Here is a 15,453-nt window from a genome sequence, read left to right as displayed (position 1 = left end):
AATGTGTGTCGAAACTTAAGATTTTGACTAGTGCCTATTGATCGACACCGAGTAGTGTACTGTGTTCTCTATACTATATTTTTATCGACTTATACAAGTGTTTAGAATTTGCGAGGATTGTTGGTGTCTCTGGGCTGCACGTGGATCATGACCTTGATGGCGCCACCCAGTCCCTTTCGTGACGTTTCAAACGCCTTTGCCGTTTCCTTGATGTCGAAATGGTGGGTCACCAGCCGCTTAACATTCACCTTTCCGGAGGCGACAAGGGCCAGGGCAGCGGCATAGCTAAAAGTATTCATGTTTAAGCAAATGATATCTTTAATAAAGATCAAACTTACTCATTGCAGTAGCGGAACACGCCGCGGATGTCCACTTCCCGGGCCAGGGCATTAATTAGGGGCAACTTGACCTCAGGTGCTCCCATGCCCACTACCACCACAATGCCACCAGAACGAGTGGCCTGAAAGGAGTCGGCGCTATTTACTTATTTCACCCAAAACCTTTATGATTACTTACGAAGATGGCCAGGCGGGCACTGCTCTCTGCTCCACAGCAGTCGATGGACTTGTCCGGCTGACCGCCCATCGTTTTTTGGACGAGCTCCGCCGTCTCCTCGGCGGTCTGATCCCGCTTCAGCAGGAGCGTGTGAGTGGCGCCTAGTTCTTTAGCTACATCGAGGCGTTGCTGCACTAGATCCGTAATCAGGATCTCAGACGCACCCATGGCTTGAGCAGCCTTTAGGATAAAAGATATAAGATACATGGATTATCTTTTTAGAAATATTCTTCGCTCTTAGCTGATAGTATAAGGAGCGCATTAGTTTTAAAGTTTTAAATGTTGACAAAGTTCTTATTTGGTTTTATGGAGAGAGATTTTAAAAATATGTTTCTGAGTTCCTTATTTCTTATTACCAATCAGGATCTTAAGATTTTTTGTCTGGACCTCATCCTTTTTTGACCATAGACTTTTGACCATAACTCTTCATCGAATTGCAAATGATTAAGTAAAGCTAACTTACCATTAGAGTGACCAGGCCGATGGGTCCTGCTCCCAGGATGAGAACTTTGGAGCCCAGGGTGACCTCCGCCCGCTTGCAGGCATGCACGCCCACGGACAGAGGCTCGAGCAGGGCGCCTTCCTCCATGGTGACGTGGTCGGGCAGCTTGAAGCAGAAGTCCGCCGCATGCTTGTAGTAGCGGGTGAGGTTGCCGTCGTAGGGGGGCGTAGCACAAAAGACCATTCCGGGGCACAGGTTGTACTTGCCCAGCTTGCAATGGTCGCACGAACGGCAGGGTACACCTGGTTCGATGGCCACGCGGTCGCCAACCTTCAGTGTGGTAACCTTCTTGCCCAGCTTAGCCACCACGCCGGCGGACTCGTGGCCAATAATCATGGGCTTAGTGAGCACAAAGTCGCCAATACGTCCGTGTGCAAGGTAGTGTACATCAGAGCCGCAAATGCCGACACTATCCATGGCCAGGAGAACCTCTAAGAAACAAAAACCAATACCATGAAATACGAAATAGGGAACTTTTGTATCTAACGCGTTTTATAACTACTTTAATTGAGTAAATCTAGTTAGTTCTTGATAATGCTAAGTTCAATCGCTTTGCGGCTATCAAGCTGACAAAAATTCATAGCACTTAAAGATTTAATCATGTACATTTAACCTTGGTATATTTTGTTTGAGGCAGTAGGTCATCGACGTGATAAGAAGTGCTATGAAAAAGTGGTTGAACTAAACAGTGTACGAGTGGAAGAAATATTAAAATAGGGATTTTACAAAAAAGTATCCCATTTCTAACTACTTTCAGAACTTTCAGTTGATCTAATTTTTTTTTATTTATTGCTTACCATCATCGGCAATCTCTGGGATAGGACGTTGCTCCTGTTAACCAAATAGACATGGTCAGTAATTATTCGATACATGATCCTATTTTCCTTACCAATCGCATGTCCTCAATGCCGTGCAGCACTGCTGTCAAATTATCCTTGGCCATTTCTGTGTGTTAATTGAATTATTTGAGAGCTCTAATAACCACACGCTCGAAACGCCGATTCACAACTGATTCAAATATTTTAAACCTTGCACTAGTGGACTTCTGAATTCGCGGTTATCAGTTATCAGCGTGACGTAGGACCAGCGATAGAAAAATAATAGGCACCACACCCACTCTCGTTTGTGGTCAAATGTTATCAGTGTTATCACCACTTGAGTACAGCTGGTGTTCAGAAGGTGTGGTTGCATGTGCCTGTTTATATGTTAGATCGTGTAGATGAGGGGTGAAATTGTAGTTAGTACAATCAGAAGAAAACCCTTTCCCAACAATCTCGATACGAAATCGATCTCAAAATCTAGCCAAGATCGTATCATGCACAGCATACTCAGATCGAGATCGAACCATTCTCAAAGGACCTTGCTCTCATTTGCCTCTCTCTCCCTCTCTTATTTTTCCAGCCTTCACATCACGTACCTCTTGCACAATCTTAAGACCGATACAGAATCCGTTTGAAAATATCAACATTAAGATCGTTTTCGCCTCGAACTCAATATGGTTTCTTATCATGGAAATGATTGACGCTTTTTTTCGTTCTCATTTTTTCTGGGTGTATAAATATTGATAAATTCATATCAGTATGTATCATATCTGTAGGTATTTTTTGGATCCAAATAATGAATTGGAGTTTACGATATGACTTGCATATTATCGGGATGTCCCGGGAGTGAGTTGTTGATTCTGGTTAAGTGAATGGCTTTATTGCCAAGGTTGCAACGATGGCTATTGTAATGCATTTACCATGAAGTTATCATTCTGAGTACAATCTAGTTTTGGTTATTCAGCAAAAAGCGTAAGGCTGAAACTATATATAAGATAGAAATAGTTCAGAGCTATCATGTCCCTGCGCATTCTTAATGTTATGAAAATCAGATCACAACACCCGTAAAACGTATGTCCTTTCAAGTCATGTATGCTTTAAGTACAAATGGGGGATGTCGTCAATGTGTCATTGCGGACATTTAACAGAACATCAAAAGTGGTTGCGCCATAAATAAGAAGACCCTAGCTTTGGCCCCACAACTAGTTCACAACCACCCCCAAGCAGGGTCTGCTGGTTCTCCTGGAACTGAACCATTTGTAATTTTTTGCCGGGGCAATAACAACGGCAAACAAATTTAAGTCCACTTCTGTTTTATGGCAAATTAATGGAGCGACATGCTGGCCCATGTTCGCAATGGAACTTCACTCCATGCACTCGAGCCTAGCAGGTGGCCCCAGCATCCGTTTCTCCTCCCTCCATCTTCATTCTTATCAACCTTTGACCCACACATGCCGAATAAACATGGTTTATGGCGCACTCTAAACGAGGATTCCTACAACTTCATGATTTTAAAAAGTGGTTTACATTTAGATAGAAAGATTATCACAATTTCTCTTGTATGATTGCAAGATTGTTTTACTAAACTTAAATAAAACTTAACATAATTTGAAACAATTTTGAAGATTTAACAGATTTAAATAAAGTATGGATATATTTTCCTTTTTCATATAAGAGTTTCCATACCATAGTTTTTAACATATGCATATAACCGATTTGAAATTGGTCTTTAGACCCGGGCACTGCTGTTCTTTTCGTTTTAGTTGCTGCTGCTGTCACTGATGTCGATTTTGCGCCGGCAGTATGTTGGGTGTTGCTTTCTTTTGGCTTCGTTATGTGTTGCCAGGACGGGCTAACATATTGGACATTTATTATTTTTCGTGAGTGTTTTTGCTCGTCGAGTAAATTATGGCGGTCCAATGCGGGTGGATGTGGACCAAAGCTGCAGCTCTTGCCAGAGATGGTACTTCAGTTACAACACAACATTTACAATAAAATATAAACTATATATAAAAAACAATTAGTGCTTAAAGTTTTTTTATATCTGGCGTTTTTCTTAGGAGTAAGAATTATATATTTAGCGATTTAAGTGTAATAGTTCTTTCCACAATTTAGATTTGGAACCTTCGTAATATAGTATATAGTATAAATAGTACATATATATAGTATTTGCATAGTATAAATAGTATTTATTTACTATTACCATATGCTCTTTCTTAACCATTTGGGTTGTTTTCATCTGCCGCAGTATGTCCGGTTTTAGCCGCAAACTTTCACCAGGGTCAGGTTGGATCTGCATTAGTACCATGACCATTGATTCCGGAGAACAGTTCGGAATCGGATTGAAATAACATGGCAAGGGTGGGGATAAGTGGGTGGGAACGCGTGGGCGCTGTAGTGGCAGTGTTGCAGGAGTGTTAAATTAATAATTGCATAAATTTTACATGTGCTGTTGCATGAGTTATGCATGAAATGGCATAAATCGCGAATAATGTGCACACTGGCCGTGCGAATATTTATGGGCGTGACTGTAAATCATCAAACCATAAACGCACTTGCAACGCCAACACCAAGCGGCCACTATTTGCACCGATCCTCTCGACCTTTTGTGCTCTTTCCATTTGGGGTCCTAGCACTGGAAAAAATATATGAAAGTTCATTTGTTTATTAGAAGTTTATAAATTCTTTTAGAATTTTAGTAAGCGTTCTGCGTTAACAGTCTTTTTAAGTATATATAACTTTTAATTTTATACGTACATTAGATCAATAATATAACGATTTGGGATACATTAGTTAAGTTATTGTTTGTTTAAAGGAAAATACATTTTTGATTAGAATTTGTTAGCATTAAATTGTCATCTTTTGGTTTCAGTGTTGAAGTTTTCGACATTTAACTTAAATATAATAGTTAAACGCGTCTAATTTACTTCATAAAAGACGAGGAACTTAGGAAGTCGATTCGCTGCCATTAAAATGTGAGGCGAGTTTTTATTCGCTTGGCTGGCGCAATTCCGTTTGCCGTTTAAAATTTTCGAAAACTGCAATGACAAATGCGCCAAATTAATGAAGTTGCATAATTTATAAAATATGATCTTAAATACTGTTAAATGGTATGCATTTTAGATCTTATTCGTTTTAAAATCATGAACTTCAATTTTAATTTCAAATTTGGCGAACAAAAGCTTGACCATGTGTACAAATATATGTATATAATAATAGTTAATAATTGTGCATTTAGAAATCAGTAATTCTTATCATAATCTTTTGTAAAGACAGGAATGTGATCTCAGAGGTTGTTTTTGTCTGTAGCCCGAAAATAGGCTACGTTGTCGCGATTCCGCAGTACATTCCCACAACTGGATTATAAATAAATATTCCAAAGATGTTGTCTATGGAATATCCTCCGTTACTGTCTTTGTCAATGAAGAACTTCCGGCAGCTCTTGGCCATTAGTCTTAATACACGCATGGAGATGAACCGAAATTTGCCCAATAAAAGTTCGATGCCATAAATTAAGAGCGCATCCTGCGCCATGTCCATGGCCCCGGGCCAAGGATGCGAAGGATACGAAGGATGCCAGGCGCCAGCTGCCGCACGGGGGCATTGCAAGTTGGAGTTGGCGAAGGGTGAAGGTGTTGACCAATGGAGGAAGAGATATGCGATCAGTAAATACGTTTCCGTTTCGTCTGCTAATACACTTCCGCCAGGACTCAGCTTTAATTCTTAAACAACCCGGCTGCTGTTGAAGAATGAAACAGCGGAGCCCCCAAGAGAACAGCAGATACACAGTCATTACTCTCAGCTGGTGTGCTGTAAACTCGCAACACTTTGATGTTTCAAAAATTATTTCATTTTCTATATCCTCCACTCCAGCTGCAGCGGAAAAAGGAGCAGGACATTCGACGAGAGGGGGCTACAGGACGCGGGCTTTAGATTTATGGCCGGGAGCCAGACAAAGTGTCTGCGGTTCGGTCAGAGCCTTCAAGGCGAATTCTGCGGCCTTTGTGTATCGTCCATCCCATCTCGGTTGCAAACTGCGCTTTTCCCCACTGCTTGGCGAGCAGGAAAAGCGGAAAAACTGCACACATAAAGTTGAGGAATGGTGCAACTTGGCCGGGTCACATGTGAGTCAAAGTAACCGAGACATGGCAGCCCAGGAACAAGATTGGTAAGTCAAGTTATTCGCCGTCGATGTCGCTGCATCTCACAGGACGAAAGTGCAGCAATGGCAAAAAAGTGCAACCGGATTCCGGAAGTGCTCCATTCAATCTGCAAACACGCTGCAAATGCAGCGAAATGAGATATTCCTTTTCTATTACAATTTCACAGCGGCAGCAAGATCATGTACACTGAATACTATTTGTTCTAATGCTTTAATATAATAATAAAAAATAAGAAAAGCTAAGGTCCAAAAGATATAAAGAGCCGTTATCAAACGGAAAGAAAGAATAAATGAAATATAAAATAATGAAATGTTTTGACTAAAATGGATTTAAGTTGTAAATGGATTAATCTATAATCTACAAAATTTAGTTCACAGACTAAGAATATAATGATGTACTTTTCACCGTGTACTCTGTGTTGGTTCTCTGGCTAAATTTTCATTGTGCTGCACCCAAGTTTTTCACTGCTGCTGAGTTTTCCACTGGTGCTTCCGGCGCGAGGAAGATGGATGCCTCGCCAACGACAACACGATGACGCCAATAGTTTTTCCATTCCCAGCCCACTCCCAGCTGAGCTTAGCTTTTCCGAGTGCAGCTCGGCTTGTGGTCTCCAAGTTTTCTTGATTTAGGGAGCAAAGACGGGTCTCTTGTGCGTAACTATTTGGTTTTTGCTAAACTGGTCTCAAGTATTCAAATAATTTGTGAATTTGTCAGAAGCGGAATACCGAAAGGAAATATATTTCACGAAGAAAGCTGATAAATTGTACTGCCAGGAAGATCGTTATTGTATGAAAAAAGATTAATTTTCAGTTGCATTTTAGTTAATTCAAAATAATATTTGGTAAAAAAAATTATTGCTTGTGATGAAAAAGTAGCATACTCTTTGGAGTACTAAAAAAGAGATAATTTGTTGTATTTAAAACAATCAGCCAGTGCCAAGCTTTAGTTCATTTACAGCCATAAACTCATGGTGACTTTGGCTCGTTAATTCACACATCGGCGATATAAATTATATAATGTGTCCCAAGGAGGGGGCGTCCACTAAATTAAAAATGATATAGAGAAGGCAATTTGCACAGTCATCGCGGGAATTGTCAGAGGAGCCGACAGACGGAGAACTTGCCTAATTAATTTCCATTACAACGTGCCATGGGTTGCAGATTTTCAAGGGCGGCCAAATATATATTGTGAAATATTCGGGCTGCCTGGTTGCGCGATTAAATTAAGTCACGCGAAACTAAATCATTTTGTCGCATCACAATTCACACTCTTCGAATTAAGTATGTATGTCCATGTAGTATATGTATATACTGTATATCCTGGTAAGCTTCTTGCAATTTGTCGGCGTTTTTTGAAGGGTTGCTAGAGGCATCCTATCCTCACTACTCGGCACTCAGTGAAATTGGCTCATTTGCATTCGAAATTTAAATTAATGCAAAACCGCTGAAAATGCCAAAAAGCTGTTGGCCAAACTTCTGGCCGGACCATCTTCCTCAGCTTGTTGTTGCTGTTGCGTTAGGCAGATGAGGGGTGGTGGCTGGTGGGGGGTAGTGGGTGGAGAGGAGTGGGCGGTGAGCCCATGCTGATCATAAATATTCGCTGGGGCTCGTTAGAGCTGCGAACGAATGAACGCGACTTCCTTACTAACTACGCACGAAATCAAGTGGGGAAAATTTCTCAGGGAGCAGCTGCCGCGGAAAATGTGTGCGGCCAGGGCTTTTCACAAGCCCCCAACCGCATCCACAAACCCCCTCTGCCGTCCCCCATCTAGCAGCCACTTTGCCGCAGTTCCTTATATTCCGTATTCCCAGGAGCCAGCAGCAACAACATTAGGAGGAACATCTTACTCGCCTTTTTAAAATGTCCAATAAAAATTGCCGACACATTTCGCCCATATTTCTTCGGAATCCCATATAAATCACGCGCTGTAATCCCTCATGCTATCGCCGCGTCGTCTTGGCTTCCTCCCCGGCTTCTCCACCAGGCCTCCCCTTCTCGAGATCCAAGATGCAGGGTGGAAAATTGGAAGCGGAGGAGCTGTGCGAGTGGCGCAGCCTTCTGACTTTGGCAGTTTGGCAATAAGAAAGTTTTTCTTTTCCCTCCTTGTGGTGTGGTTACTCCGGCGGCTGCCGTTCCTCGGCGGTCCAAACAGAATCCCAAAAAACCCCCACCCCACTTGGAGCACCACTCCGCGACCCACCCACAAGGTGGCCATGCGTGCGTGTGTTGGCCAACAAACGCGCACTCTCCGGCCTCATTATTGGGCGCTGGCGATTATTTGAAATTGCAAAAGTTTCATTCATGGCCGGGGCATACGTAAATGGAAAATATATGTTCTCGGGCCAGATAAATCAATAGGTGCACCAAAACATGTCCGGAATTCTCGATTCAAATGAACAGCTTAGTTTCCAATCCACACAAAAAATATGTGCTGCGCATGTTGGTTAAGCACTTAAGCTGGGTTTTTTTAAAATGAGAATTTGAAATATTTTACCACTATCAAGAACTACAAATCGACACAGTTGCGGTTTAGAAATCTAGTATTTGAGGTCTTCTAGATCTCTTAGGGGTACTTGGTGCTTCGAATAAACTAAATATATATGCAGAAAATAATAAAGTGGTAAGTGGGAAACGCTATAGTCGATTTTTTTGCATATCAAAATTGGCAGAAAAATACTAAAAAATCAATATAAAAACCATTTTCAAAATTGTAGGCGTGTCCATTTTGGGTAATTTATGGGCGTGTTGCAAAACAAACTTTCACACCTAATATCAACTTTCTAGCGTTTATAGTTCCCGAGAACACGACATTCATACGGACCGCTTACATTTCAAAATGTCTATAGAGATAGAAATTGGAATAAAGCAAAAAAATCCGGTAGGTGGAAATCGTGTGCAATCGCAAAAATCAATAGCTTTGCTGCTTCCTTATTTCTGAGTAATAATATTCCAGAAATATTTTTTTTTCTTTTTTTTTATATGTTTTTCACTAAAATATAAATTAAATCTTTTGTAAGATATTTAAGGTTAGACAAATTCGATTTCAAATAATTGAATTGAAAAATAATTGAAATGTAAGTGACTTGCCATAACGTTCTGCAATGGAGTCAAGTAAATTTTAATTAAATTCACTCATTTTGGAAATTGAAAAGATCTTGGAGTTGCTCCTCCGCGTTGGTTCCTTACGATTATAATTATGAAAACCGGGGTAATGCATCATTTTAATGGGAGTGGGAGAAGAATTGCAGCATGAGACTTAATGTGCCACTCGCATGAGGCCCTCTTACTCAGAAATGTTCCAGAAACACGCGAAAATAATGTGCGCATATTGTTCAAATTTGTTCTCTATAAATTTTATAAACAAAAACACCCAAAAATATAAGAGAAATGGATAAGGGAACCGAGTGCAAAGTGGGGGAAGTGCAAATTGTGTTGCGAAGGTGAGGCAAGAACAGAAGGATCAGGTCGGGGTCACCACTTGGCTCGGATGGATTTCGGGCTTGCCTGGATGGTTCATTCGCCGGCGGATTCATTTGAGTGGGTGGTTGGTTGTGGGTGGTGGGTAGGTAATGGGAAGTGGGGAATGGAGGCTGCCGAAAGGCAAAAGAACTATGTTTGGCGAGAGAGATAAAGCAATAAATTCTGTCAGAAATTTAATTTGATAATAAATCTTTGCTTCTAGCGCTACGGAATTTATTTCATTCGCACACACTCACACGTTGTATATAGAAATTCGTGCACATAATAAAACAAAAAGCAACAACAACATGTCTGCCCAAAAAGGGAAAGAAAGGAGCCGGATCGAAAAAACGTGCGTGCATGCCAAGGATGAATGAGGATACCCGAACATGACACTTATGGATGTTCCACCGCACACACTCGACTCGAGACCTTCTCTCCGCCCGGATACGCACCTTTCCGTATCCGTGTGTGGGTGCTCCTGGGAGTGGGCACCACATAATGGCTTCTAATCCGGCACTTTCCCTTTTACCCAACTGTCGTTTGCTCCTTATCACATTTCGAATTGCCCGGAGCTGGGATAACTTTAAAGTGAAAATAAAAAGGATTATATTTTTATATGAAATTTCGGCATATCACACAATGTGCCGCATATTTTTTATTTGCTTGGACATGGACCGAATAGGTAATATTGCATAATTTTGCAGCACTGGATGAAAGACTTCGTGATCTTCTTAACTCTGTTTTGCCTCACAACATCTAAAGTTCTGAAAGTTTCTAGGGACGTTGACAAACCCTAATAGCTTAGTTTTATCATATATATGTTCCACATTTTTAGATACGCTTCTATAATATTGATACGGGCGTTAGAGAACTACTTTTGTAAATATGTATGTGAGACTGTCGGCCTGCAATGGATGATTATTATTTCCATTGTATAAATTATAACCATGACAGATCAGTTATTCCATTGTTACAGAAAGGGCCATGGCCCAACTGTCCAGGCACAGCCTGAGTTCAAGGATAACCAAATCGAAAAACATCGAACAATTGGCAGGTGGAAATATGGTCGAAATCTGTGACCTTGGACCGGCCATTTACCAATGGTAATGACCATTTCTCAACTGTTATCATTGTTTCTCGGAGACACTGCGCGTTATTGGGTCACTTTTCCTTTCACTTTTCCCCGGTTACGCACAGGTAGGCACACGATTAATTTGGCCATTAAATGGTGAGAAGGGCGGGAAGGTTTGGTTTTCATTTTGGTGGCGACACAAGAGATTTTCAGTTCGCAGCTCATTTCGACTGAGGTCATGCTGAAAATATGCACTGCAGAGCTGGCCGATGCCCAGAAAAATGCTGAAATTTCGATAAGATTTCGCCAAGATGCTGCCAAGTAAAATGTCATAAATCTTGGCGCTAAGGATTGCCCTGTTAAGCGGCGGAGAAGGAAATCCCCCGAAGAAATGCTCAAGATGCCAAAAAGCAAAAGAGTTGTCGAGGTCCAAAAATACACTTGACACATCGCGTCGTCTCTATCTCGCCCCAGCTGTCCTTCTCTCTCCCGCCCATTGCGACAAGTGCACTGATTTATTTGGCCGGTTTGCAGTTGAATTTTTGATGCAGCATAAGAAGACGGCAAAACAAGATAAATGACGACTGGCGACTCTTGGCCATGCGGTGATTTTGGTACCAAAAACTAGCTGGCCAACTTCAGACAAACATTGCGATACCCGATAAACGTGTACGAGCACACATATCCCTTTATTTCCCCATTCCCCTCTAAGACATCATCCCCCATCGCGCGGCCAACTGAACCCCTAATTCCAGTCATAGATCAACCACTTTGGGTCGTAAATAACTCGCTCAAATCTCTAATTTGTTTTGGCCGACAAGCAGGAAAGGTGGAAAACCTTTTTTCCAAGCGCAGAATGGAGATTAGGTAACCGAAATCAAAATGGAAAATGTATCCGAGCATCACAGTCACGTTTATCATTGGGAACGCGGACGTCTTTATATAACTATGGTCTTTATATAAATAATTAAAAACAAAGTTTAATCGAATTTCAAAAACATTCGTTTTTATCAAATAAAATATTTTTATATATACATATATTCAAGTAGAGGAGTCTTAAATGTGTGAATAGCTTTCAATTATGTCCACTAAAAACGGGATCCGTATCATGATTATTGTTTATTGTTTCTATAACACTATTTTTTATGTAATTTTAAAACCAAAACTCAAATGGACACATTCTAGAATTCCGATCTCCCCATTGCCATCAAACATCTGTTAAACACGGTCAGATAACATTTATCGATGTGTTGGGGACATGCAAATCAGAGAGTCAATTGAATCGCCATGCCAGACACGACAGATCCAGCGAATTAAAAGACAATATCATCAATTATATTATGGCAAAAGGAGCCCCAAGGCAACGGTCCCCAGCCCCCCTGCCTCACCAGTCAGTTCGGGAATCCTCTTTTTTTGCCGCAAAGTTCCATTGACCATCGAAGCCAAAATACTTGGCATCGCAATGAATCGTGTCTGGCATTAATCCCTGCCACTCCCCCTTTCCCCAACACCCCGCCCCGCACCGCCAGCGTAAGACGGTTGCATAAATAAAGAAGCGGACATGGGGCCCGAGGATGGGATGGTATGGGATCCAGTCGGATCGGACCTGCTCTGCTGATCGTGAGTTATGGGTTGTCACCTGTCTGTCGCAGCTGTCAAATTGAAAGTGGATTGAAACGAACGCAATGCAATGTGAGTAAGTGAGTAAGTAAGTAATCGCACAAAGCGTAATCGTCATCGATCGCCGATAAGAATATCAATTAATGTCGCATGGCCAGCGATCAATTGCGGCGGAGTCAAATGAACTTGCAGATATGCAAAGCTGGTAACTAAAAATAATGCAGTTGTTAGCAAGAAATAATCGAGCTTAATGTTTCGCGTATATAAAGATCCCTGTCCGTAACTGTACCAAAATTGCATATAAAATGGTTTAATCATGGCGAACTGCTGCAACCTTATAAACCCTTTATATTACCTGGAATTCAAAGCGAAAAACCCCACAACGCTTGAGTTTCGGGCGCAGGACGAGATCCGGTTAGGGACATTTCTTCTTTTTTGTTTAATGAAAATTAATTGCGCCACCAAAGTCGTGTGTTTGCGATCGCATTTAATTGCATTTCTTACACTCGTATCCCCCAGCGATCCCCAACCGCGGATGCGGATCGAGCCAAACCTTTCCGTGGATCTCTTTCCCTCTCTCGGCGACCAATATATCATGGACACACACGGGAACACACAACACACACTGCCATGCGGGACAACAAGAACATGATTAATTTCTGACAAATGTGCGACACAAAAGAGATGTGACACACCTTGGACCACAAGATGGCTGGATTGCAAACACCACCATACACTGTTAAAAACTAGGCTACAATTTTAATTCGCTCTTCTCAATTTTCCGTTCGTTCGTTCATAAAACCAAAAGAATGAATCCTATTTTATTAAAACATCGATTTTTAAAATACCACTTATGGTGTCTGGATGTGGAAGCATATTATATCATATCATTTTTTTTCAGGTTAGATTCAGATTATTATATTTCCTTCTACTTGTTACATACTTTTCAAAGGATATAGTATATACACTTACTCCATGAGTACTGGGTAAAAAATATTTTTTTAAGTGTGTGCTTCTCCAGCTACCCCTCCTTTCCAGCGATCGTTTCTACGAAGCTGCGGTGAACTTGGCCGACGGCATCAGGTTGCAGGTTCCACGGAGCAGCACACGCGTCCACAATGATCGATGTCATGCCCCTTCCAGCTGTCCGCTGCTTGCGTCTCCGGAGTGGGAGGGGTGGGCAGGGGTTGGAGCTGACCCTCCCAGGTAGGAGAAGCTCGCCCCTATATATCACACGGCCTTATCAACTAGACAAGTTTCGCACTAATTCGTGAGTAATTTTTTGTATATTTCATGCGAATATTTCACACCACGGTACACTGCTTGCTTGGCACTGCTTCGCCTGGCATTGGGGTGGACCAAAAATATTATGACATGGCATATAAAAAGATTTGTGCGACATAATTCTTCCGTTGGCCACTAAACGAAGCTATAAAGATAAAACCAAAAAGGACCTGGAAGCAACAGGCGAAGCATAAAAAATGGATTGGAACCGCTGTTAATGTAAAAAAGCACACGTAGAGAGCAACAAACAACAAATATGTTTTGTTACACCAAAAGGTGGAATATTCGGGACATTCGCTTAATTGTTGCAACATTCGCTGGCCAGCAATTATTTGATAAGACGACTCACATTCGAGCACACGAGCAATAAATTCACTGCCCGCAAAATAAATTAAATAAGAAACTGGCAAATGTTTAGTAGTTACTACCACGCCAACAACAAAAAAAGCAGACTGGAAAATTTTAAAACTTTTGTTTACTTTCCTGTGGGAAACAGTTGTGCACTGAGCAACCAAAAGAAGACAACCAAGTTGAAGAGGAAGAAATTTCAGCTTCTTGAGTTCATAAATTTTCACTGCGGACTCAAAACAAAAGCAAAAACAAAACAATTCACAAAATTTTGCTAGCCCCTCAGGGAAACTCGAAAAGTGCAGTAAATTAATGAATGTTTCTCTTTCCGTAAGACATGCTATGCGTACTTATCTTAAAGAAAAGGGGTTACAATTATTTGCTTTCAAGGCTTAAAGCAGTATATGTTGAAACTATCTCGCATTTAGGAAAATAAAATTAAGTAACAATTTTTAAAAATGGTCTTGCTTACAAAATGTTTAATGATAGAAAGAAATTAAACTTTTTCCGGATAGAGCTGTCTAGAAACCTGAAACATATAATTTGTATAATTTTAAAATGTGGACCTTGTGAATTTGGAATACATTCAGAGTAATGATTATTTTTGGACGGAAGCTTTAAAGTTGGTGATGCTCTTTGGTCAGGAATCGCGGTTGAACACCCAATCGCGAATTTTCTTTCAACGAAAAGACCTACGACGTTGTGGATCTCTACCTTACAAATTATGGGCACTACAGCAGCGCACCTTGTTGTCGTATATAATTTCTTAAAAGTAAAAAGGTGCAATATTTTTGATTTAATTCTTTCAGTTTTTATTGGATTTCGTTGCAGAAGATGATGAAGCTGCTTTCAAATAAAAATATATACAAATGAATTTTAAGTCTAAGGATGCCGTGCTGGTTGGACTTTAAAGATTTAAAAGAGTCTTAAACGACCCGAAGTAGATAGTGGCAATGCCCACAAAATTAATCTTATTACGGAGAAGTTAAGTGTGAAATCGCCTGGGCAGGCAACCAAAAACCAAAACCCACAAAGAACAACCAGACAACCACATGAGCAAGCAGCTCAAATTTATAAACTTGCCCACACCAAACTTGAAACGGCCAAAAATGAAAGCCACAATGGCAACAACACCACGAGCTTATAAGAAACACACACTTTAAGAAGGATATGCGGAAAAAAAAAAACAAAAAACAAAAAGACAGAGACAAAATGAAGTTTCAAAGGCTCGAAGCTGGGAAGAGGGACAAAATGAGCTACAGAAACCTCAAGGAGCAGAGTTTCCATTTTGGTTGAGTAGCCGGAGGTTGGACAAGGGGGCAAATATACAGAAGGAGTTTGGGGCTGGTTGAGGGCATTCATGTGTTTTGTGACAAACTATCTTAATGGCTTTTCGCAGCTTGGCGGCTGTTAAATGCGATTTTAATTAATTGGACACTTAAGTTAACGACATTTCTTTAGCCCCACGCCACTCCACTCCCACTCCGCGCCGTTGCCACCCAGCTTCACCATCGACTCCGATTGCGATTGCGATTCCAACTCCGGACTCCGGCGACTGCACACGGCGACGATTTTGATTAATTGGCGGACCCGTAGTGCGGGCCACATCCACTCGCCACGGGAAGG

General features: G+C 41.2%; 1 protein-coding gene across 1 annotated transcript; it reads right to left on the bottom strand.

Moving 5' to 3' along the window:
* Positions 1-57: 57 nt before the first annotated feature.
* Positions 58-2,067, bottom strand: LOC6614181 (sorbitol dehydrogenase). Its single transcript, XM_002038592.2, has 6 exons — positions 1,947-2,067; positions 1,855-1,888; positions 1,019-1,488; positions 517-735; positions 339-460; positions 58-285 (listed from the first exon to the last, which is right to left on the bottom strand). The coding sequence occupies exons 1-6, from the start codon at positions 1,998-2,000 to the stop codon at positions 102-104; spliced, it is 1,083 nt and encodes a 360-aa protein (XP_002038628.1). The 5' UTR covers positions 2,001-2,067; the 3' UTR covers positions 58-101.
* Positions 2,068-15,453: the final 13,386 nt, after the last annotated feature.

Source organism: Drosophila sechellia, chromosome 3R (genome assembly GCF_004382195.2).
Source record: "Drosophila sechellia strain sech25 chromosome 3R, ASM438219v1, whole genome shotgun sequence".
In the NCBI taxonomy this organism is placed as follows: Eukaryota; Metazoa; Arthropoda; class Insecta; order Diptera; family Drosophilidae; genus Drosophila; species Drosophila sechellia.
Note: the sequence above shows the minus strand (reverse complement) of the source record. Positions and strands in the feature narration are given on the sequence as shown.

Bases quoted from the DNA above. Each gene is read 5' to 3' on its own strand.
- LOC6614181 (XM_002038592.2), bottom strand. From the start codon at position 2,000: ATGGCCAAGGATAATTTGACAGCAGTGCTGCACGGCATTGAGGACATG. The intron at 736-1,018 runs GTAAGTTAGCTT...TTTATCCTAAAG, and splicing joins TCGGCCTGGTCACTCTAATG to GCTGCTCAAGCCATGGGTGC. The intron at 461-516 runs GTAAGTAATCAT...GACTCCTTTCAG, and splicing joins GTGCCCGCCTGGCCATCTTC to GCCACTCGTTCTGGTGGCAT.